Source organism: Bombyx mori, chromosome 12 (assembly GCF_030269925.1).
Source record: "Bombyx mori chromosome 12, ASM3026992v2".
In the NCBI taxonomy this organism is placed as follows: Eukaryota; Metazoa; Arthropoda; class Insecta; order Lepidoptera; family Bombycidae; genus Bombyx; species Bombyx mori.
In genome coordinates this window covers 4,080,578-4,106,903 of record NC_085118.1, presented here as the reverse complement: position 1 = coordinate 4,106,903, position 26,326 = coordinate 4,080,578, and the positions used below count along the sequence as shown (strand labels likewise).

General features: G+C 34.9%; 2 protein-coding genes across 3 annotated transcripts in view; one reads left to right on the top strand and one right to left on the bottom strand.

Moving 5' to 3' along the window:
• LOC101741923 (ATP-binding cassette sub-family G member 1) overlaps window positions 1-22,429 on the top strand; it is a 72,228-nt gene extending 49,799 nt beyond the window's left edge. The window contains exons 5-12 of one of the 2 annotated variants that reach the window (XR_009974454.1): window positions 2,920-3,079; window positions 13,393-13,580; window positions 14,439-14,592; window positions 15,786-15,954; window positions 16,836-16,936; window positions 18,191-18,346; window positions 19,183-19,841; window positions 21,001-22,429. Coding sequence is in view for 1 of the 2 variants with exons in the window: in XM_004929506.5 (XP_004929563.1) it covers window positions 2,920-3,079; window positions 13,393-13,580; window positions 14,439-14,592; window positions 15,786-15,954; window positions 16,836-16,936; window positions 18,191-18,346; window positions 19,183-19,572 (1,318 nt within the window). In the remaining variant the exon portion in view is untranslated. Of the gene's footprint in view, window positions 1-2,919; window positions 3,080-13,392; window positions 13,581-14,438; window positions 14,593-15,785; window positions 15,955-16,835; window positions 16,937-18,190; window positions 18,347-19,182 lie in introns of both variants that reach the window. The other variant, XM_004929506.5, reaches the window with a different exon arrangement.
• The window catches only part of LOC101741775 (nose resistant to fluoxetine protein 6), a 27,039-nt gene continuing 23,140 nt past the window's right edge, over window positions 22,428-26,326 (bottom strand). The window contains exons 12-13 of the mRNA XM_012693246.4: window positions 26,019-26,127; window positions 22,428-25,705 (exon numbers count right to left, since the gene is read on the bottom strand). Of these exons, the coding sequence (XP_012548700.2) occupies window positions 25,593-25,705; window positions 26,019-26,127 (222 nt within the window). The 3' untranslated portion in view covers window positions 22,428-25,592. The remainder of the gene's footprint in view (window positions 25,706-26,018; window positions 26,128-26,326) is intronic.

Below are 26,326 nucleotides of genomic sequence, written 5' to 3'. Positions count from 1 at the left end.
GCTTTAAAAGACCTAAAGTTTTAGTATACTGCGAAAAGAAGTTATGAAGTTTTTTTTATCCGAAATACCTGATATGTTTACTAGATTAATGATTTAATTTTTACTGTCGATAGGGTTGTATTCTTAAAACTACACAAAGTATAGTCAAAAATAATGATGTACGCAAAAAATATCTGAATATCGGATTTTTTTACATGAACTGGAAACATTTATCTTTTATATGGCAATACCAGGAGAATTCGTTACGAAAAGTCGATTTCGGTAAATATTAGCAATACAGGTCGAATGGAAGGACCGCTCCCAGTAATCCCTTTTTTCAAAGGAACGTAGGTAAGCCGAGTTCGTCAATGAGACTACTTTGTTATCCTTCTTCTGATCTTACTTTCATGGTTGCTTTGAGATTAATGATGTCCTCGAGGCTAAGGCAATCCTTTTTTTTTATTTTTGTTAGTGTCGAAGTACCTTTACGTCTGGATCTAGTGTTTAATAATTTTCTATTCACAATTTTTGACGTTCAAATAATTTTTTTTTTTTTTTTTTTATTGCTTAGATGGGTCGACGAACTCACAACCCACCTGATGTTAAATGGTTACTGGAGCTCATAGACATCTACAACGTAAATGCGCCACCCACCTTGTGACATAAGTTCGTCTCAAGTATAGATACAACGACTGCCGCACCCTTCAAACCGAAACGCATTACTGCTTCACGGCAGAAATAAGCAGGGCGGTGGTACCTACCCGTGTGGACAAGAGGTCCCACCACAAGTAATTACGCAAATTATATTTTGCGGGTTTTGTATTTTACTACACGATGTTATTCCTTCACCGTGGAAGTCAATTATGACAATTAGTTGAGTATTTCATTAGAAACATTGGTACCCGCCTGCGATTCGAACACCGACGCATCGCTCAACACGAATGCACCGGACGTCTTATCCTTTAAGCCACGACGACTAGTGATACTCCATTAAAACTGCTTTTACGGTTTAATCTCGCATTTTTAATTACCATCACGTTATTGCCGAGGTTTCGAATAATTTACAGTTTTCGTGGTCAAGGACGACTAGATAAGACGGATCGCAAGACTTTACCCGATATTCGTATCTCTATACAGTCAAGTTAACAACACAATCTATATATTAATACGTGAAGCAAAAACTTTGTATCCCTTTTTACGAAAATTGCGCGGACGGAGGAGTATGAAAATTTCCACACTTATAGAGAATATAGAGAAGGAGTGCACAATGCTAATATTTTTTTTAAATAATGCTTAAAAGTTACATTAAATCAATAAAGAAAACATTACACACACTACCATGTATTTGACACACACGCGCATGCATACTATTTATTGTCAAACTTTTGTTCTTGACGTCTGTTGTCAAATTGAGAATAGATTAAATATTGTTTGTCTTTGTTAATATTTTTTATAGTGTAGTCTTGGCGAAATTTGTGATTATAGAAGTATAAAATACAATCATAATAGTGTACAAACTTACAATTCCAATTAGTTACAGTCGAATTTCGACTACTGCGGGACCTCTAGTATGAATAATATTGTTATCGTAATCTTACATTGCCAGTTTCCGAAATGACAATTACTGACATAATAGAGCCATCTGACCGGATATCCATGCTTTCGACAGTTCGTATTTATTATTCTTCTTCTAATAAAAAATAACATTAAAGCAATTGTGTTCTAATATTATTTGAGACAAGATCTTTTAACTATAGGTATACGACGAAGAATTTAAAATCACGATACAAAAACTCAGCTAAACATCACAACTAAAAGTAATGATAGGTATTATTAGTATGATAGGTATATAATATATTAAAGAGCAAATTAATTTTAATTCGAGATTCAATGACCCGAAGCAATAGCTCAGTCAAGTTCACGCCGATCGACGCTTGTAAGCTTGGTCACCGAAAAGCAAAGCTCCTTTAAAATTTTCGTGTCGAACATTAAATTGAGAGTAGCGTTAATTTTATGACGTCATTACGCATCTACTTTCGCTGGACAAGTCAACGACCGTTAAATTATTTGTGATAACCACAGCTTGTTTAAAATTCAATATTTTTTTAACATTAATCATTCATCGACTTTGATTTATTGTCGATTTAAATACATTGTTGCAAAGTTAGAATAAGCTAAAATATAGCAATGCTATCGCATTGGGAAATTAGTAATATATGGTAATGTAACGTGAATGTAATGGTTATTTCATGTCATATTCTGCAATTATTTTGAATATTTCATTATTTTATGTAAATCTTTATTGTTTATATATCGAGATTGTATAATTTGTATCTTTAGATGTATTAAGTAAGCTTGCATAAGCACCATTTATTAATACGACCCGAAATAATGTGTTATTATTGCAAAGCACATACTTAACATAATCTTGTGTAATATTTTGTCTTTTTATGGGTAATTTTAAAATTTATTTGACATTAATTATTTCAAGAAATACTATATTTTAAAGAAAAAACCGATTAGTATTGTTAAAGTTATGTTGTGAAGTAATGTAATCTTCTGTTATGAATAATCCGTTGTTATCAATATACGAAGCTATTATTTTTGTATTCAAAATAAATTTATTTATTTATTTATTTATTTATTCTTTACTTGTACACACAGTTCATATAATACAGTAATTGCGATAAGATATAAAAAATGGCGAGCTTAACTCAACAATTGAGCTATCTACCAGCTTAAAGAAGGAAAGCTTTACATGAGTGGGTAGATGAGAACAATCTAATCAATTTACTTATAAATAATAATAATAATAAATAAAAATATATATATTGTAATCGGACATTAAAATCATGACTTAGAACAATGTACTATAAAGTTTTATAGAAATAAACGTGTATGAAAGTGGAGATTATCTAATTATCTCATTGTCGTTTCTAGAGGTTTGGACATCGTGTCGATACGACAACTGGTAGTGCTTTTGCGGCTATTGTCAAGACAAGGAAGAACTATCATATGCACAATACACCAGCCCTCGGCTTCTCTGTTCGCTCTCTTCGACAGAGTGTATGTGATGGCGCGGGGAATGTGTTGTTATCAGGTACGAGATTTGTTGTTTTACCACGTCCTGTGAAGCTAAGATAGCCTATCGAGGTTACTAGCGAAGGTAGGTAAAAAAAGCAAACAAAAAAAACCGTCTTTATTTTTTAGCAACGATGGGAAATCACGTTCGTCATAAAACGTCTTCTTCTTGTTTACTCCATCCTACATACATATTTTCTTCGCCAATGTTGAAAGGTAGATGGAATATCCAAGAGATCCCAACAAAAAATCCTGTTGTGGACAACTCGAGGCAGAATTACTTCGGCTACGATACCAAATACCAAATTTGTTTTAATAATTATGTAATATATTTATACCTTAAGGATCGAAGTCAAGCCCGTTGTATAACTAATCAGGTCACCAACCACTAGACCCACAAAGCAATAAAAGGAAGATTATGAAAGTACAACTTATCTCTACAATAAATCTCTTCCAAGAGAGCAATTACGAATTGCTGTGAAATTACTGAGAAATTTAATCATCCGGCTTTATAAAAAAAAATACAATGAAATTTTTTTGTTAGGATTTGTCCTAACCAAAAAAAGATAAGTTGGCAATAGCAACAAACAGTTAGAAAATATTACTATCCATATTTCACCTTTTTATTTCAAAGCAATTACTTATAAATTTATGACATAATACTTTAATAATATCAGAATAATTAAACTTAATTCGTGACTCAAAAACTTAAGCTCGCAGACTCTTTATATGTAAATCAGGCCTATTTTAATTAATAAGTCATTGGACACGGGCTAAGGTTTTGATTGATTGGCATCCTCGGCAATTCGAAGTTTGCTAATTTAGTTTGCCCGAGACAGTAAAACTTTACGTAATCACTAAAATTATGTTTTGATAACTCCATCAGTTTCAGAAGTTAATGTTCTTGTAAGTTTGCTATGCTATGATTTTCAATTAATGAATTTGTAAAATCATCTAATCATCAAGAATTTAGTTCTTCATAGGGGCGTTTTTGTAGTTGCCAGTTTTTAGCGCTAAAAAACGAAATTTTCTCAATTGTCTAGTTATTTATTTTGAATCTGAACTCAATTTTATTTAAAACTAGCTACTACCCACGGCTTCGCCCGTGTATTTATGGTAAAGTGTCAATGTAGTTTCCCGTGGGAAATGAGATCTTTTTAGGGGTAAAAGGTAGCCTCTTACTTTCCTGACTTATACTACTAGAAGTATACAAATTTGAAACAGATCATATCAATGCGGTGTTTTATTTTTGCGTGAAAGAAGGAGAAACAAGCAAACACTTTCATATGTATAACATTAGTATAGATTACCCTCATTATGTTACGTTATAGCAAACAGGACTCCGTGCCCATTGTTTGACCCTCACTAAGCTCTCTTCATATCTTCAAAGCTCTTTAAGCATTCATGATTACGTGCTACGTAGGCATTTGTTGAAGCATTTGGAACTGCCGTAGTTCATTATTCCCAGTATCATCACATCCCGCCGGTCTAATACACCGGGCGTCTAACACATCAGACCACGAAGACGACTCAGTAAGCAAAAATAACCGGACAAAGGATATCTCGATTTTCGTGCAATTCCCAAAAAAGGTTCCAAGTAAATATTTAAAAACATATTTGCTTATAATAAATACATTAAAACGTACTCAAATAAGGTATTTTCGGTACATTACCACAGAACGTGAGGGGCTCTCTCCAATGTTTATTTGAGGACTCGCTTATCCCTTTTTAAGTTTAATTACATGGCCTTAACAAAGCCGTTACGCTTGACGTAGCTTCGGCCAATAATTTATTGTAATTAGATCGTAGAGTCGTGTCAAATACGAAATAAGTTTATGAAAAAAAAACCTGTGTGGCACTCGGGGACTGCCGTGGTAAAGCTATTGCATAGCATATTTTATCAACTTATGCAATTATAATTAGACAATAATAATGTAATATTAAAACAATAATAAACTAATATCACGCTGTATTTAAAAAACGTTAACAAAGACAAAACATTAACTGTACCTTCACACTCATAAGCTAGACCACGCGAGAGAGAGATGGGTAGACTTATCATGATGCGCATGCAGTGCGACGTCACTCCGCGCGCTTATTCACAAACACTACACAAATGCAACTTGTGAATGTGTTGAACACAAGCTACATGGTAGGCGGAGTGGGGGTGTTAGGTTTTATTTTCGTTATGGAATTTCTTGATTCGGTCGCCGTGCTCAAAGCCCGCGATAAAATGCAATAGCTTAAAAAGCCTGTTGTCAGATATTGACTAATAAAGCTAAATTTTATTATTTTACCTTGCATGTCTTTACTCTTAGATCTTTACAATGCTATTTTAACCAGCTGGGCAGAAGAGCTCATATCCTATAATACATAACGCTCAAGCCAAAACGTCTCATTGCATTCGTCCGTTCTTGCAGTCATCCATTCCATTGAGATTTTGACCTCAAGTATCAAGATGTGTGGCATACACATTGTGTTATTATGGGTTATGTTCTGTTAATTACTTGACACTGGGTAAACAGTCAGCTCGACAGCCAGAGTAGATAATGAGGTAATAATAAAAATCTAAAATCGATGATCTGAAGGCAAACGTATCTTTCACTTCTATTTGAGTTTAAAGTTTGGTTATCTATATATTAATACGTGAAGCAAAAACTTTGTATCCCTTTTTACGGAAATTGCGTGGACGGAAGAGTATGAAACTTCTCACACTTATAGAGAATATAGAGAAGGAGTGCACAATGCTAATATTTTTTTTAAATAATGCATAAAATATACTTTAAATCAATAAAGAAAACATTACACACCCTACGTACCATGTATTTGACGCACACACACATGCATACTATTTATTGTCTTGACGTCTGTTCTCAAATTGAGAATAGATTAAATATTGTTTGTCTTTGTTAATATTTTTTATAGTGTAGTCTTGGCGAAATATGCGATTATAGAAGTATAAAATACAATCATAATAGTGTACAAACTTACAATTCCAATTAATTATATTCGAATGTCGACTACTGCGGGACCTTTATTAAATATAATTATGATAAAAGCATAGAAATAGAATAGGATTTAAACCGTTCGTCTATTCCAAATAAGCGAGACTCAAAAGAAGGTTCTGTTGAAAGCAATTTTACAGTTCAGCAAACAATCTTAATTACTGTACGAAGTTTATGTGTGTGCGAATGACAATTGACGGAGCGGGTCATTCCATATGTTTTTGACCGTATTCTGATCACGTTAAGCGTAAACTATTTTGCCGAGGCATTGATTAGAAATGTGAAGTTTATTGCACATTTATTGTATGTTATATGAGTATTATACAAAGACTATAATAATATGAGTTTTTCTAAGCCCTAGTAAAGATATCTCATCTATCGCGCAATTCGTTACAAAAACCTTTTTTTATTTTATACTAGCTTTGCACTGGTGGTAGGAGCTCTTGTGAGTACGCGCGGGTGGGTACCACCACCCTGCCTATTTCTGTTCTGCCGTGAAGCAGTAATGCGTTTCGGTTTGAAGGGTGGGGCAGCCGTTGTAACTATACTTGAGACCTTAGAACTTGTATCTCAAGGTGGGTGGCGCATTTACATTGTGAATGTCTATGGGCTCCAGTAACCACCTAACACCAGGTGGGCTGTGAGCTCGTCCACCCATCTAAGCAATCTAAAAATAAAAATAAAAAAAGCTGACCCGACAGACTTCATAGTGCCTCAATCGATAAATAAAATACCTAAGCTTTTGTATAAAATAAACTTAAAACAAACAAAAGGAATCCGACCGACGGGGAAAACATCAAACGAAAAACAAAAATTTTATTTTTATTTAATTCCGAGCATTTTCATATTTATCTACCTTTTAAACCCTCTCTGGACTTCCACAAATAATTCAAGATCAAAATTAGCCAAATCGGTCCAGCCGTTCTCGAGTTTTAGCGAGACTAACGAACAGCAATTCATTTATATATGTATAGATATAGAGATAACGAATATATTAGACTTTGATTTTTGGTTTTATATTATTAGCTTACATTTCGTTTTAGTGAGATAATTTTTCAGCACTGTAAAACAAAGGCAGAGACCGCCCACATAAGTTCGTTGATCTCGAGCGTCAGCTGATTGTAATTGTCTTACGAATAACATTTTAAAGTTCTAATAGTTTATAAGAAATCTTCGTGCTGTGCACTAAGCATGTTAATAAGATTTGTTAATTTGGAATAAGCAATTAGTTACCAACTTATATAAAATAATTTTGCATTTCATTTTGAATACATAGTAGGCGTTGTGATGGAATCGAGACTTTAACCTCGTATTTTGGATACCTAGTACAAACATACATTTAATTGGTGGTATTCTGCCTATTTCTGCCGTGAAGCAGTACCTAAGGCGTCTCGGTTTGAAGGGTGGGGCGGCCGTTGTAGCTATACTGAGGCCTTAGAACTTATATTTCAAAGTGGGTGGCGCATTTACATTGTAGATGTCTATGGGCTCCAGTAACTACTTAACACCAGGTGGGCTGTGAGCTAGTCCACCCATTTAAGCAAAAGAAAAAAACATAGCGGCGTTCAATTTCTTATCTTCAAATTAACGCTTTTAGAAAGTTCTAGACCTAAATTCGATTTGTTTATAACCATTTATTGTATGTATATATTTTCTGTGATAATGTATTGTCAATGGTACACCGCAACATACCTACTATATTTTTATATTTTCCAGAATTTCTCTAAATTAAACGGTTGTCTGGAAGAGATCGCTTTTAGCGATAAGACCGCCTATTTACAAATCTATCCGCTTTTTGACTGTTTTTGAATGTAAGTTGTGTTTTGGTGTGCATTAAAGTGTGTATTCTCTCTCTCTCTCTCTTTCTCTCTTTCTCTCTCTCTACTTGTAATAATTGTTAATGGACATGCTTTAACAAAAACCGACGACAAATAGAAAAAAAAAAGATATTCCAAAACAAATTAATGTACACTAAAAACAATAATCATCGAAATCGGTTGGCGTGATATTGAGTTATTGAGTTATTCATCTATTTGTCGCGCACCTACTTAATGCAAATTTAAGACTTATATGGTTTTCTCATGGATACCGTTATCAGAACTGGACTAAATTGAAACTGGACTAAAGTCAGCTTTCTAATAAAAAAAACAATCATCAAAATCGATTCACCCAGTCAAAAGCTATGAGATAACAAACATAAAAAAACATAGTCGAATTGAGACCTCCTCCTTTTTTGAAGTCGGTTAAAACAGATTTTTTTTTGTATTTAAATTATCTTCTTGATAGATTTATAAATACTAGAGGTCCCGCAGTAGTCGAAATTCGACTATAATTAATTGGAATTGTAAGTTTGTACACTATTATGATTGTATTTTGTACTTCTATAATCACAAATTTCGCGAAGACTACACTATAAAAAATATTAACAAAGACAAACCATATTCTATTCTCAATTTGACAACAGACGTCAAGAACAAAAGTTTGACAATAAATAGTATGCATGCGTGTGTGCGTCAAATACATGGTATGTAGTGTGTGTAATGTTTTCTTTATTGATTTATCGTATCTTTTATGCATTATTTTAAAAATATATTAGCATTGAGCACTTTTTCTCTATATTCTCTTTAAGTGTGGAAAATTTCATACTCCTCCGTCCGCGCAATTTTCGTAAAAAGGGATACAAAGTTTTTGTTTCACGTATTAATATATAGATAATTGAACTAAAGGGCTTATAAAATACCTCAGATAATATTATTTGGTCTACACGACCAAAATGTTCAAGTCTAATTTTAACCTAAAACGATAGTCTAGAACTTTATCGTCTTAATTATAAATGTTAGTAAATGCGAATCGAGCTTAATGAAGCTAGTTCTACTTGAACAGCATTAACTTAACTTAAAGCTTATTACTAAGACAGCTTACCGTTATTACTAACATAACGACGGTACTTAACGTTTATTAACTAGAACATTCGAGGCCTACTTAACAAAGCAGCATTTCACTAGGAAAATTTATTGTTTCACAGAAAATTAGAATTTAATAAACCCAAAAAAATCTTTTGGCTTCTGAGATTCATATTCTGAATTAATATCAACAGCCCACACTCATCTAAAGCTGAACACTAACCATCCAATAACATTTCACAGATGAGATCTCTTTCAAAACAATCTGCAATAATATACCTAGTCAGGTCATAAGTATTGTCACACAGTAAAAACTTTTCTTTTAGAATGCTGGCCACAAAAAAGTTTATTGAATTCGAATTTCGAATAGTTCATGAAAATAAAAATGTATACTTTTAGAATTTTTACTAATTTTTAAATATGGAGTGGACGCTTAAAGAAGACCGTGTTGCAGTTATTGCGTTGCATCGTTGCGGTTACGCGCCAATTCAAATTTTTAACATACTGAAAAATTTGAATATAACCAAAAGATTCGTTTATCGTACCATCAAACGATACAATGAAGACTCTAGTGTAGATGACAGGTCAAGAAGTGGTCGCCCTCGGTCTGTTAGGACTCCAGCAGTGATAAAAGCTGTGAAGGCGCGAATTCAAAGAAATCCCAAACGTAAGCAGAAACTGTTGGCCCTTCAGATGGGGTTAAGCAGAACCACGGTGAAACGGGTGTTAAATGAAGACTTAGGGCTTCGGGCATATCGAAGAAAAACAGGACATCGTTTGAATGCTCGTCTAATGGACCTGAGACTGAAGAGATGCCGCGCTTTGTTGAAGCGGTACGCGGGAAAAAAATATCGGTAAATTCTTTTTTCGGATGAAAAATTTTTTACCGTAAAAGAGAGCTACAACAAACAAAATGATAAGGTGTACGCACATAGTAGTGAAGAAGCGAGCAACCGTATTCCGCGTGTCCAACGAGGTCATTTTCCATCCTCGCTCATGGTATCGTTGGGAGTTTCTTCTTGGGGCTTAACAGAGGTACATTTTTGTGAGAAAGGTGTAAAAACGAATGCAGTTGTGTATCAAAATACAGACCTGACGAATCTTGTGGAACCTGTTTCTCATACCATGTTCAATAACAGGCACTGGGTATTCCAACAAGATTCGGCGCCAGCTCATAGAGCGAAGAGCACACAAGACTGGCTGGCGGCGCGTGAAATCGACTTCATCTGGCACGAAGACTGGCCCTCCTCCAGTCCAGATTTGAATCCTTTAGATTACAAGATATGGCAACACTTGGAGGAAAAGGCGTGTTCAAAGCTTCATACCAATTTGGAGTCACTCAAGACATCCTTGATTAAGGCAGCCGCCGATATTGACATGGACCTCGTTCGTGCTGCGATAGACGACTGGCCGCGCAGATTGAAGGCCTGTATTCAAAATCACGGAGCTCATTTTGAATAAACTTTAGTGTCATAAGAATCTATGTTTTGTTAAGTTCATTTTGGTATATGAATGGTTCCATAATGAATAAACTTGTTTCAATTATTTTACATTAAACATGTAACAGAATTTATGACCTGACTAGGTATATGGTGATAGTTAAAATTGCTTTTACGGCTTAATCCGGTTACCGTTTTCGTCGAACCCGTCGCTTGCGACGAAGGGCTCGACAAGTAAATTAACCCTCAGACACAGCCCACTGAGTTTCTCGCCGGATCTTCTCAGTGGGTCGCGTTTCTGATCCGCTGGTAGATTCTGCGAAGCACGGCTCTTGCTAGGGTTCGTGTTAGCAACGTCGTCAGGTTTTGAGCCCCGTGAGCTCACCTACTAGTTAAGGTTCCGCTGAAATAGCCTCTCAAGCTAAGGTAGGAAGAAAAAAGGCTTAATCTTTATTATTATCATTTTATAATTTCCGACATTACAAATACAGTCTAAGTTGCAACGTTGTAACTATACTGAGATCTTAGAACTTATATCTCAAGGTGGGTGGCGCATTTATGTTATGGATGTCTATGGGCTCCAGTAACCACTTAACACCAGGTGGGCTGTGAGCTCGTCCACTTATCTAAGAAATAAAAAAATAAAAAAGTTGTTATTGGTTTACACGTTGTTCTAATTACCATATTTTCATGAATATATTTTCTGTATGTTTTTTTTTGGCGCTCAGCAGTAACTAATAATTCCTTAAGGTCTGGCAGTTTGTTTGGCTTGAGATTACAATCTTCAAGATTAGAGGATCACAGATGTTAAATTTAATTAGTACCTCTTCGACTCGAGAAAATTGTTTAATACTTTAAATTATTCTCGACAAGATATTTTGTTATTAATAATTTTTCTGCTTAAAACATTGATTTAGGCTTTCAATACTGAAAGTCTTAAAAGAGTAACGGTTGTGTTGCAAGCAGGTATGTGTAGAAATTGAATTTATTTAGGTAGACGGGCTCACGTTTCAATGTTGTACTGGGATTCGGATTTTAGATTGAAGTCTAGATTGGGTTATGATCATCCTACCCTACATATACATGCGCGAAAATCATTAGTAGCGTAACTTTATACGGCAGTGGCACAAATCTGGGCAGACCAATGTATTTTGATCTGAATAATGTTTTTTTTTCTTAGACGGGTGCACGAGCTCACGGCCCTTCCTGTTGTTTAGCGGCTACTGAGGCCCATAGACATGAACAACGTAAATTCCGTCACCTACATTGAGACAAGAATTATGTCTCAGATATTTAGTAGAAAGGCTGTCGCACCCTTCAGACTGAAGCGTATTTCTATTTCGCGGCAGAAATAGGCTGGGTACTACCTACCCGTGTAGACTCACAAAATGCACTACCACCAGTGATTACGCAAATTATAGTCCGGTCATCGTTCTCGTCGAACCCGTCGCTTGCGACGAAGGGCTCGACGAGTAAATTAAACCTCAGACACAGCCCACTAAGTTTCTCGCCGGATTTTCTCAGTGGGTCAGGTGGAAGATTCTGCGAAGCACGGCTCTTGCTAGGGCTCGTGTTAGCAACGTCGTCAGGTTTGGGCCCGTGAATTCACCTACTAGTTAAGGCTACGCTGATAATATAGCCTTCTCAAGGCTCTCAGCTTAGGTAGGAGGAAAAAGAAAAACCAATTATATTTTGATTTTTATTATAGGATGTTATATTTTATCGTGGAAGTCAATCGTGTACATTTATTAAGTACGTATTTCATTAGAAGAATTAAATTCGAAGTATGCGGTCATTGGAAGAGTAATGTCCAACTTTCCCAAGCAATATAGGTTTACTTAGTCATCATATTCGAGATTAAATTTGAAATGTTCATTCTTGTCTGGGTCCTTAATTCAAACTCAACTTGTAAAGCTCTAGAACAACTGTACATTGAAAGTTCTTAGTTTTCATCTGTCTCGGTTATCGCAAAGTTTTGGAGCCGAGCTTCGGTTAGCGTAAAATAAAAGTTTCCAAATAACGTACGTTCACGTCACTAAAATTAATTCTCGTAAATTAATAATTGAGTTAGGCGCTTATTGAAGTGAAACTTCTTTATCGGCGTTGGAAAAAAATTTACCGTCACATTTTTCGGTTACGCGTCACATTTTTCCGTTACGCGCCATCTTTTTTGTATTCATGTCTATGATAATAAAATCCTTTTGTTTAAACTTTATCTAATTTAACTTTATTTAACCAATTTCTAGAAAGTTGCATGTAGATCATTTTTCGAAAAATAAGGCCATAAAAAAGTTTCACTTCTTACGTGTGTACACTAGTACACGCACACATTTTTTTTATCATTCAATTTTCTTTGAGCTCTAAAGTCTGCTTAGCGTACGAGTGAAAATAAATTTTAATTAATTTTATATATAAATAACGTGTAAAAAGAAAACTTAATTTGCATAATATTTATTTGGCTAATAGGCTTTTTTCGACCGAATTCCGAAAAGAATATTGACGGGTAATTAGCCGTTTGGCTATACTTCGAGCATTTTTAATGTCCTTGAGCCTGCTTACCCTAACCTACATTTATCCGAAACGAAATCCTTTGATATTCGTTTCGACTATTTGGCGATAGATGGCGTTACTCTTACCAGCGTAACAATATATTATTTATTTAAACTTTTGTTACATAAATACGAAAAAAATGTAGAGCGGATTTGTAGGAAATTTTGCACAAAGATGTTTTTTAATATAAATTAACTGATGTCATGGTAAATAATATAAACCGAGCAAAGCTGAGTGTATGCAGCTGCTATTAGGAAGCTAGTCATTACTATACGTACAAACGGATCTCCGACACGTCGTTTATGGATCAAAGAGCGACATGAGCGTATTTTAATCATTCATAGATTCATTTTCACCCAACGACGCATATTGACGAATAATCAAAGATTGAATTTCAACCACACAGTATAGATAAATCTAAATTATTGCCTTCAGGGCGCCGCTCCTCTTCTGGTACCGTATCTGTCAGAGCTGGGGCACACTTGCCCCACGACCCACAATCCAGCGGACTTCGTGCTGGAAACGATCATCACCGACGCGGAAGCAGCGGCTCAGATGTCGGAATTATGCCAGAATGGAAAACTTTGCAGGAAACTGGATAGGATGTTAGCGAGAGGTGGAAAGTGAGTTGTGAATTACACGCCTTACTCGGATAAATTACTTTAGCGGTAGAGCATGTACGTATATGCATTGTTTTGTTCCTTCCTATGTATCCTAAAATGAAAATAGTGAAAAATGGTCTGTATGAGCGTGGTAACATTGAATCACGAACTTTCGTTTAGGCAATTTACGCGCGCGCGCTTCAAACAAAGCTTCCCGAAAGTATTCAACGATAGGCAGCGACTAGGCTGTGCTCCTGGCTTTGCTGACGTCTAAGAGTGACGGCAACCACTTACTATAAGGTGGGCCGTATGCTCGTCTACCTACAAAGGCATTAAAATATAAAAAAGTTTCAAGATTATTTTATCGACAGACTACGATCGGTCAACAGATATAATATTCTTGTGGTGGAGCGTATTATCTTTCCGTTCAGGTGGGTAATGGGTATCATTATGATGCCTATTTGAAAAAAAACGGCCTGCTATACTGTCGGAAGGTCGAAAGACCTAGTCTACGATATAAATGAGACTAACTCCATGACTCGGGGTGGCGATATCCACTTTATGATGTTTAAAGTGCCCTTAAGGTATTGGATACTGGACAGGAAGTTGATCTATCCGTAAACAACAATAAAAAACCTGGACCCTCCCATTTTACTGGTGTAAGGGCGTTTAGAAGCTCGCATAGGCGAACATCGCAATCCTAGCTATTTATTTTGCAATGTGTTACAATCTGAAAGGTAAGGTAAGCTCATCAAGATGGTCGGTGGTATTGAGTTTGTAATAGAAAATGTCTCCCGTAATCTGAACAAGGAGGACCGCGGGCATATCGATTCGTTTAACGCACTAAAAAATCAAATACTCAATTGTAAAGTGTTTCAGGAAACCAATTTTACATTCAGACGAGTCAATACAAAGGATATTCGTCGAACACATAGCCAAAGAACAAATGCAGAAGATGGAATTTCCGACCACGTTTTTCACGCAATTCTATATCCTAACGAAAAGGATGTTCATACAAAACAAAAGAAATTTGGTAAGTTTTTGTTAATTCAAAGTCAGAAAATACGAGAATGTGACCCAGGCTTTTGCGTAAATAAATAATAAGCGTGTATATTTGATGCATGTCACCACTCTTGGCCGGTTTTACAAGGGCTTCAAGACTAGAGCCTAATGAACCAACGTCAGAACTTTGTGACATCAATTTTGGAAACTACATACTAGGTTTGAAAACTCGTTTTCAAACTTTGTGATGCGAACTCAATCGCCGCTATTCTGCTTAAGACGCTCAAATTTATGGACTTATGCTTCGAATTCATTTAGTTTAGCTTCTATTTACTTTTGATTTTGGCCTGTGTGTTACGTTACGTTACAGAATTTAGAGATACTAAAACTTATAACCGTATTTTCGTCGTGCAATTTAAAAGATCAATTTAAGAATTTATTTTAAAAGAATGGGTAGGTACCTATACTAATTCGTAGGGTATTTACAATACATACATTAAATTCAGAACACAATGTATTTTTGTTGTTATTAAAAATGTAATGTTTTAATGTAATTAAAATTGTATCCTATTCTGTCCTAAATGGATTTACATCAACATATCGTTAACTCAGATAGGCAAACTCTTTTTATTGCATAGGGTAAACAAGCACACGGCTCATCCGGCAATAAGCTATCGGAATCTATAGAAAACACAATTGCGTTGTGGCTTAAATTATACAGGTCCGTAATATGCCATCGCCTATTAAAGTAAGAGCTAGGGTGTTAGGTACAGAAAGGTCAAGTGCAAACGTACCTACTGAAAAAACCGCTAGGGTGATTATAAGAGAAATACTAGATTCAAGTTATCACACTTGCGTACCACTAAACGCAAATAGTGAGAGTTATTGCTTAAGATCGAAACTGTTTTATAATATGACCAGTTGACCCGGCAGACTTCGTAGTGCCTCAATCGATAAATAAAAGACACATCAAGGGGACACATCAAAGGAAAAACAAAATTGTTTGTTTTTATTTAATACCGAGCATTTTCATATTTATCTACCTTTTAAACCTTCTCTGGACTTCCACAAATAATTCAAGACCAAAATTAGGCAAATCGGTTCAGCCGTTCTCGAGTTTTAGCGAGACTAACGAACAGCAATTCATTTTTATATACATATATAGATTAAGTCGTTTCAATGATGTATTATCTTCGATTTACATTAAAGGTAATATTTTTTCAGACCACACTCTGGATACAGTTAGCGCACCATCTAACTTCAGCCATTCTTCTTGGAAGTATATTCTTCGGCATTGGTAACGACGGGGCCTATCCAGTAGTAAATTTTAAGTTCTGCATGAGCTGTTTGGTGTTTTTCATGTACACATATATAATGATACCGATATTGTTATGTAAGTTAATCGATTGTAATATTATATTGCATTTAGTAGATTTAATTTAAAGGCTGACTCTCGTTGGCGAAGTAGTTAGCGCGCCTGACTTTTGCGCTGAGGGTCGTGGGTTCGATTCCCGCATCAGGCAAATATTGTGTGATAAACAGATTTGTTTTCTCTGTGTCCGGGTTTTTTTTTCTACCTTAGCTGATAGCCTTGAGAGGCTATATCAGCGGAACCTTAACTAGTAGGTGAGCTCACGCGGCTCAAACCTGACGACGTTGCTAACACGAACCCTAGCAAGAGTCGTGCTTCGCAGAATCTACCACCGGATCGGAAACGCGACCCACTGAGAAGATCCGGCGAGAAACTCAGTGGGCTGTGTCTGGTATTTGTTTCCTATATATGTATATATTTAAACGTATATAAGTTTGTTTGGCAGTCTCCGGTACCCATAACAGTTAAAGGGAATTCTAAATTAGGGCCGGGTGTGAGTTGTTCCCAATTATTATTTTTAAAAGAAAAATCACAAAGGACTGTACAAGTTTACAATACGTCAGATTTCCTGAGATAATGTATTCACATATGCTGAGAATTGGAAACCGCATCCCCAGTCGATTGTTGTTATTGGTCTCGAAGGGTTTTAATAATATATAATAATATGTACAACAAATAGGATTCTGTACATAAAACACTTTCGTTCGTGATCATCAAAACTATACGGAAATAATGACAATACAAATCACGAGATTCAACCGTAAAAATAGTTTTAATTACGACTAAGATCGTGAAAACTAAAACAAAATTGCTATTTATCAATTTTTATCTGCTCAACTTTATAAAAAAATCTTTAACGATTCTGTCCTTAAATGATTCTTCAATGGCCATTGTTTTTTTAGTTCCGATGGAAGTGCACCTACTGCGTCGGGAATACTTCAATCGCTGGTACAGCTTAAAGGCTTATTATGCTGCGCTGAGTTTTGCCACTATGCCTGCGATGGTAAGGATTCTTATTGTATGTAATGTCGATTTTGGCAAACATAATTATGTGTACAGTACCCGGCAATAAATACCGCACATCGACCATTGGAAAAAGACAGCGTTTTAAAAACAGTTTTCTGCCACGCACAGTAAATCTCTGAAATTCGTTGCCATCAGCGGTCTTCCCCAACAACTGCGACATTGGGTTATTCAAGAAAAGAGCATATTCTTACCTCTAGGGTAGGCAACGCACTGGCGTCGCTGGTGACCGTGGGCGGCGGTGAATCACTTACCATCAGGTGACCCGTCTTGCTCGTTTGCCTCTTAGCTGTTATTTAAAAAAAAAAAAAGACAATCGACTAATTTCGGCACGTAGAACGTTATCTCTGTGAATAATTAAACCCACCTGTCCTGGTGAAACTGAAAAGGCCTCCGGGCCATTAGTAATCCATCAATCATAAAAAAACAAAATTAACAATAATTAGCTGACCCGGCAGACTTCATAGTGCCTCAATCGATAAATAAAAAAGACCTAAACTTTTGTATAAAATAATCTTAAAAAAAACAAAAGGATTGTTTGTTTTTATATAATTCCGAGCATTTTCATATTTATTCATCTTTTAAACCTTCTCTGGACTTTCACGAATAATTCAAGACCAAAATTAGCCAAATCGGTCCAGCCGTTCTCGAGTTTTAGCGAGACTAACGAACAGCAATTCATTTATATATATAATAATATATAGATTGGTATAGCTCAGTGGTCGGCAACCCGCGACTAGCCGACTGTAGACGGCTCTTAACCTCCTCGTCTATGACTGTCTATTTCTGTCGTGGAACAGTAATGCGTTTCGGTTTGAAAGGCGGACCAGCCGTTTTACTATAATAACTGAGACCTTAAAACTCATATCTCAGGTTAAGGGCCGGCATTTACGTTGTAGATGTCAATAGGCTCGGGTAACCTCGTCCACCCACCAAAGCAATAAAAAAAGATATTTAAATGTTGCCTTGTACCTAAGAGACTACCTAGTAAGCATTTTTGGAATAAGGCTATAAAAATATATCTTAAATCATGGCTCTTACAATAAATTACAATTGTGTGTTAAACTTGGCTATTTTGGTTGAAAAGGTTGCAGGCCACTGGTATAGCTGTAGGTATATATTCTAACTCATTACCTTACGTTATTGATTTAATTTTGATACCACTTAAACATTTTCTATTTTCTATTATTCAATTCAGGAAGCAAATTTTTATTTTAATCTAAATTTGTTTCAGACTTTACTTGGCCTCATATTCCTGGTTATAACGTATTTCATGTCAGGGCAGCTGCTAGAGTGGGAGAGGTTTACATTGTTCTCTATCAGCGGACTGCTCACGGGAATATGTTCCGAGGGCTTAGGTCTCGCCATAGGCGCAGCACTGAGTGTTACTGTAAGTTTTCTTCAATAATTCACTTCTGACAAATAATTCCCAAATTGTCACTTCTTGATTTTTTTAATATAGCGCCATCTAACGTAAACACTGTAAACTACGTGCAAGAAAACAAATGAGATTCTAATCCAAATTTCGGAGTAGGTAATTATAAAACCTAGCCAAAGATGTCAGTGCTGGGTGTGAACGTTACACATAGCAAAATATTCGAGATTGCCGCGTAAAGTTCGCCATTTTGACTGAATAAAATCGAAATTTCATGAAAATCAAACAAAGAACAAAATTAATGTGAATCTAAAATGAATAATATGTACAATAAACTGACAAATAAATCGAAGCGCCTTTTTTCAATTAATTTTTCTTGTGGTACCAGAGATTGAACGCAAGGTAGAGTGGGTAAGTCTGCAAGAGTAAGTATCACGATCTGGTGTTCCGTATTCAAGGCCCGATTTCAATACCTACAATTGACAATTCAATCTCACGTCTAAAATTTAGTGGCGGCGTGCATGTTGTGATGCTTTTAAGTTCCTCCGATCATGTAGATAACAGCAACTGGATGGAGCTCACATACGAGGAAGGATCAAAAAGTAGTGAGAATGAGATAGAATATAATGACTATTGATAATTCAATAATTTCTTTTTCTACATAGTCTCCGAGTCGCTCTACGCACAGAGTTCAGCGCTTTTCCAAGGCTTCAATCCCTTTCAAAAAAAAAGTTTTGTCTTTTTCCTGCAAAAAGTTCTCCACGGTATCCATCACCTTGTTATTGTCCACTACCACCGAGTCAGGCAAAGACAAATATTTAAAAGATAATTTCGTAATTGTTTATTTTCAGAACGGCTCTATCGTCGGACCATCGATAGTGTCACCACTCCTGGTTCTCTGCTGCTACGGAATGGGTTTCGGTCCTTACATAGAGGGCACCATGCGCGCCCTAATGTCCGCCTCGTATCTGCGTTACGGTCTTTCCGGATTAACTTTATCCCTGTTCGAAAACCGACGGCCAATGGACTGTTCATTAGAATTCTGTTTGTATTCCGATTCTAAGCTCCTACTGCGGGACGTGGGAATGACAAACGATCGATACTACATTCAAATAATAGGATTGTTGGCATTCACGTTCGTTTATCGATTGTTGGCGTATTTCGCTTTGAGGTATCGAATGACCGCAGATTTTTCTAATCGATTCATGTGTTACATTAGTAAATTTTTAAAGCATCGATAATTCGTAAACAGCTTTTAGTGTTAATTCATTAATGGTATTTAAATCGTCTCAAGAGAATTGAATCTTTTCAAAATTAGAACTATGGTCTGGGTTAGATTATATGGTGTATTTTTTTTATTGTAAAAAAAACGCATACAATTACATTAAGGTATAATAACTCGGTACTTATCAATTCGATGAATTTAATTATAATTTTAGAACTATACAAAAGAGAACATAGTTTTATCGTTCTTGTTCAAATGTGAAGTTGTACTCTCTATATCTCATTAGTTTAACCTTTAACCAGTGACATGGAGTCTCACAGGCTTCGTGCTTTTTGCGAATTCTTAGAATTCGCCACTCCCCCCAGCTCGCCGCGACTCCGAGTCTCAGTAGCCTTTGTTATAGTAGTAAATTGACCACGGAAGGAAGCAGACGTGTTGTCGGTCGTATAACACGTGAGTAACACTCATCGAAAAATTGGACGTAGCCTGTCAGGCTCCATGTCCCTAGTTGCCATTCAAAATATTTTTTTGAACTATTTCTTTTTATTTTGATACTTTGTAGTTCAGAATGGCAAAAAACGGTAATAAACGTCAATGTCCGAAATCAAGTTCAGTTGAGCCATCAAAAAGAAAAATATTGCGGGTAGAGAGTCCGTAGTGTTTTACCGCATTTTGGATTTGAACAGCATGAAAGCTCATATACTGCACAACATGCACCAACCTAAGATTATAGAAAGGGGAGATTTCCTAAAGACTAGCTCGTTCGCTAGTTCTCCCATGGGGGACCAGACTACGCGTTTCTGAATATGGATTCAGAGACGCGTAGTCTGCAGTCAATTACCGAGGGAGTTACGCTTCGTGATAAAGCGAATTCTGGGTGACGATATGGTCGAAGAAGATGTCCAAAGTCATGAAACTAGTCAAGGCAAAAGAAAGGCATGCAGGATTTGCCCACCCAAATTGCACAGAATGACTGTGTACACGTGTGTCGGGTGTTGCGATCCCGTATGTTTGCAATGTTCTCGCCCTTTGTGCAAAAATTGCCAGTAATGTATGCTGAATTGAGTCATTGTCAGAATTTTTATTTTTTGTTTTTGGGAATGACTATTTTGTTTTTTCGTTCCTTCTAGATTAGATTTTAAGTAAAAGATATTAACTTTATCGTTTTTCTCGCATAAGGTCGGCTGAAATGTGAAATGAGGATCTCATACCAATTAAGGCTGTAAAATACCCTTAAGTGTTATTACTCGATTCTCTCGATATTTTATAAAAAAGCTTGGTTTGATTTACTAATGTGTTTTTCATTATATACCGTTGATTGAATATTAAGGCAATTTTGAAACACTCAAGTTGATTTTCACAATAAAAATGAATTTACAAGTAGTAGTCTGTGAGACGTCATGTCCTTTATAGTGTTATAAATTTGGCGTGTCACCAGTTAAAGGTTAAGATTAGATAAACATTTAAGGGGTTTTGACAGTTTTTTAAGTCATTATTAATGTTTTTTTTATTTTCGTTTAAATCGTTATTACAACAAAAATATTTGATTTAGTCGAAACAATGAAGACATTAGTAATGAATAACAAACAAATATTAGGCATCGTCGTGGAAACTAAATACTTTAATTCTCGAGATCAGAGCCATAAGGTATGATATCCAAATTCGATCGAAATTAATCTATCGGGACCTTTATGGTGTTTGTTGTTGTTATGAAAAAATTAAGATTTTTTTTTTTTTTCGTTGACATAAAATTAACTAAAAAAAAAAGAGAATCGATAAAAAAACACAGGAGAAAATGGTACTTAGCTGTTTTAGCTAGAATGTACAATTATTGGGATAATATTTAAAAAAAAAAATTAACTCTTTTTACAATTAAGAGTTCTTTGAATTATATAAAAATTTATAAAGCAAACAGTAAATTTGACGTTAGAGAATACTTCTGATGTGGTGAATTGTGTTGCCACATTTTTTTTATGAACACTTACATTGTTGTCAAATTTCTCACCATAAAACGATTTAAAACATTTAAAAGGGTTGAGTCATTTTGGTGTTCGCATAAAAACATGAAATTTAATTACATCATTTTCATTTATAGTTTAAAAAAAATGTCAAATACCGTATTGTTTGATACATTAGTTAAGTTTTGTTTTTGTCTGTGATAATGATTGTGTAGAACAAAATTGTGTTTTGCATTTATAAATTAGCATAACAACTTAATTGTACTAAATCAAAAGTTACTGATAGTAAAAACGCGGTAATGGTAGTGACAGTTGACATATTTCGTCTATGTCATGAAGCTGCATAATATTATCTGTGGAAAAAAAAATTTGAAAATGCAGCAAAGTATAAGTAAAAAAGAAACGAATCCAATTACTGATTCCGCATTAGAATCTCCATATTGCATAATCGATTTGTAAATCTATTAAGATTATATTTGTATTAGGTGTAAGTACATGTCTGTGCACAATTAAGCTTATTCGAAGTGACCGTCATATCTTGGTCGAATTTATATTATATTTATCGCTTCTAAAATCTACCGTGTTAGTTAGAGTTCTGTCTTGTTTGTTCTTCAAATTGAAGGACCGATTTTCGTCTTTCATCCCCATTCGCTCACGACGTACTGTTTCATTGTTTAAAACACAGCAGAAATTTCATTCTATTCTCGATTGAATGTGAGCATGACAATTTAGAGTTACAAAATATTAAACGGGCAATATTATGATGTAAAATTGTCTTTTATGCATGCCGTAATAGAACTATGGCAGTTTATTATAGTAGCATTATTTATTATTAAGGACGCAAAAACGACTGAGATTAATTAGTTAATCACGTAAACGGCTAGGGTTTAGAAATAAAAAAAATACTAAATCAGACGTTTTATTTTTTATTTATTTAACAACTTATCCTTATCCTACGCACTATGTACACTTAACTAATTTAAATTAAAAAAGTATAATCTATTGTTTAATGTGTTGGACATTATTCCCTGAAGATTTACAATGAAAGCTATTTTCATAGTATTTTTTGACGTAATAACGTCCCTATGAAAACCGGCTGCACGCACGAAAAAGTGTCACGTTCCGTCTGAGCCGGAGCGTGCAAGCGAGAGCGCGGAACAAGCTTAATATGGACACTCAACCGGGCCAAGCATTAATTTTCAATTAACTCCTTTTTTGTATTATACAAAATAACAATAATTCAGTGATAATAATTCAATTCAATTCAATTTATAAAAGTATGCAATTTTTCATCAATACTTCTTTATGATATTATCACGTAAAAGTACTTTTTAATTCCACTCCTTTTCATATTAAACTTACATGCGAAATTATTCTAATATTAAATTACTTAAACCTTACTAACAAAAAAAACTTTGACTAAAGGGCCAGTGTGTTCGATGTGTTTATTAATAGTTTAATCGAAATCGATTTGACTTTTGTACTAAAGTAATTTTGTAAAAAACTACATACAAAACAAGCACAACAAAATAAATAGTACCAATAAAACAATATGTACTTGCTTGTGTAGGTACTTTTCAAAAGTATCAAGGGGCTGAAATTAATACACAATACCAAATAATAATTTTATAAGGTCCAAATACTATAGGTATTTACAATACAGAGATTAACGTTAGGTTGGAAAAAATCGCAAAATAACCCCCAAAAAAGTACAAATACAGTTTTGTTAGGTAGTACGAAAGTTTACCACCCTGTATAGTGTTAGTGAAAATAGTATTAGTAGTAAATTACACTCGATATAAGCAGCGCATAAGACATTCTCGTGCTCTCAATCGCTGATTTAATTAGTTCAGATCTATATACTAAATGTGGAGACCTGCTATTTCTTTATATATAGACATACATAGTATAACTTACTGACATATACTTAAAACAAACAACTTATTCTAAAAAGGTTTTACCTATCCCATATCATTTCGTGTTCCCTTTACAAACATTTTATGTCTAAACCAATTCCCAATTACATTAAAATTGAAGCAAGTAAAATAATATTTCTAGCTTTAAATTTTCCGTGATTTCATTTAATTTTTTTTTAATGTGTAGTATCTCTTATGACGTCACGAATACGGCCGAATGCTTATGTTTCTGTCAAAGTATTTTATTTTAATTTCGATGATAAATAATTTCATCAATACGAGTATCGATTACAAATACCGCGTAATTGACAATTGATCAGTTTAGCGGTTGACCTTTTTTTTTTCTTCAAAATAATAATCGATTGTTTTCGCAACAGGCAACATCCAGAAATCGATTTGTGCGAATAACAGATGTCGTCTGCTTCGGTTTTTAAGTTGTACCTACATACTAATTAGGAATTAACTAGGGAATGGAATGTAATGACAGTGAAGAATTCGTTTTTACGTCAGACTAAAGCACCGGCACTATTAAATTATACGTCTTAGTCGACCGTATTTATGACGTCACCGGTTCTTACGTCTTTTTAGAATGTAACCAATTTGAAATGGACACTTGGTGAAAATATGTAATGCTATTTACTATAAAATTAGCATAATATAGAAGCTAAATTTAATATTATAAACTGCTATTATTTCACTGCATTATTTCCAACTAATAAACGTAACAAAAACGAGTCCTTCGCTACGTAGTCCATCACCGTAAATAAACGTTTTCATTGTCCTAGCCAACTAACTCCACGTCATAAGGTAGTATGCAGTAGTAGTAAATAAATAGTATACGGAACCAGCTAACAAAGATGAAATAATTTCAAAAAACATTTTTGAAGGATCTTAATTAAATTAAAACAAAGAAGCAATCACTATTTCTGATATATATTAAATTGAGTTTAAATTTTTACTGAATCTAATATTTCTCTTACATTTTTTAAAACCACCATAATGCTTTATAAATATGGCTAATGTTTGTGTTTTAGTGTTAACTTCTCACTTATTTTAGTGCCGAAGGAACGTCACGCATCAAGCGGCAAATTTAAAAATAAAAATATTTTCTATGGATGTCTATGATTATTCACGATGGTAACCATTTAAGATTGTAAGTAGCGTTGAAGTTAAAATTATTTTAATTGAACAGTTTTCAGTCAATTTAGTTTAAATTTAGAATAACCAATGGCTCGAAACTTTGATTGGTGAAATAGTGACAAATTTATAAGAAGAAAAAAAAACTAGTGCGCGAGCAACTTGGTGAAAGAAGTGAAACTTCTTTTGCGGTATGTAGTATTGTGGTTTTGTTCATGTTTCATCCTTATATCAAATTTAACTTGTAATAGCGAATACTGTGTATAAAAGAAACATCTTAACTCGCTTTGTCCTTTCCCTCTCTTCAGAACCGAATGGTTCGCGAGACGCTCTGTCTATTTTCTCACTCTCGCTCTTCCTAAATTGTATCTTTTCTCTCGATCCGTAACGCATTTGTCGCGAGTTAAATTTTACTCTCAAGGCGCCTAAAGAAGTTTCACTTCAAAAAAATTATTTAGGCTGCATCGGACAATGAAAACGACCCTAAACCATTAAAATTATCTATATTTATCAATCAGTCTGCGTATTCTCATATTTCTCAAGGCCTGATCAACATAAGCTGAGTTTCCCGCATTTTTTTAATTATTGAAAATTCTCGTTGTTACAATGATTTATGTTAGTGTTACTTTTGCCGTGATATTATTATAATATCATATTTTTGCGTATCGAAATAATCGTGGGCAAACAAAAAAAAAGTTTAATTAATTTGCTAACTAACCTTTTGTAATTTTATTTATAATTATCGAAAAATATCTTGAAAGTACCTAATATGAAGGAATATAAAATTTCATAATTACAATACGGATCTAAAAATCTGACGCTGCACAGACGTATCATAACTAGAAAAGTTATCAAGTGTCAACTGTCATACGCCATTCCTTAGAATGGAAAGACTATAATGAGGAACCAGAGTGTGTTGCCAGCCTTGTGTATGTAATCGCACACGATAATTTTGCCTGAAATCGAGAAACTCTTGCGTAATCAGACCCATTTTTTTTTGGTAAGATCGACTGCGTTGATTTCGTTTATGATTTGCCGATCTTTCCTTGTTCAGCAACAAACACGGTGACAGGTACTTCTTGAGCTCCAAATTTCGACGGCAAGTCTTCTACTGCCGGCTTCTTTGCTGTTCTAGGACCTGAAAAGAAACTGGACATTAAAAACAAAGAAACAACGAAACAACCTTAATTGATATTGACCTGGTAGAATAATACCAAGGGGTGAAAGGCTATTACAGACGAACCTACTAACGTTTAAATTTGGAAAAAAAATCCTAAGCAAATAAACTTTTTCAGCTATTTCAATGGAGTAAACTTAATTGAAGTTCAATTAAATACATCGCACTGTTGATGCTAATGCCAAATAAAATGTACTTTTAATTACAAAGATAAATTTAATATCGCCTAATAAGCGAACATTTCCTCTCTCCAATACTACCGGTAAGAACTCACCTCCGCCCATGACGTGCTTGATCAGAACGGAGCAAGGAGAATCCACGAGTACCGTCAGCAGAAACGCCACTAGGAAAGATTGCGTGAAGTCAGCGAGGAACTTAAAGATCTGAAAATAATGTTCGAGATGATTTTTTTTTTCATTGATTATATATAATTACCAATCATCGTTCATGAACCCTGACAATATCAATAGGATTGAGCATGATTAATGATATAATATAATTGATTAATGATATTGACAATATCTTTATCTACCTTTAGAGATTATTTTTAAGCCTCATTCGAAGGACAGGAATATCGAATTC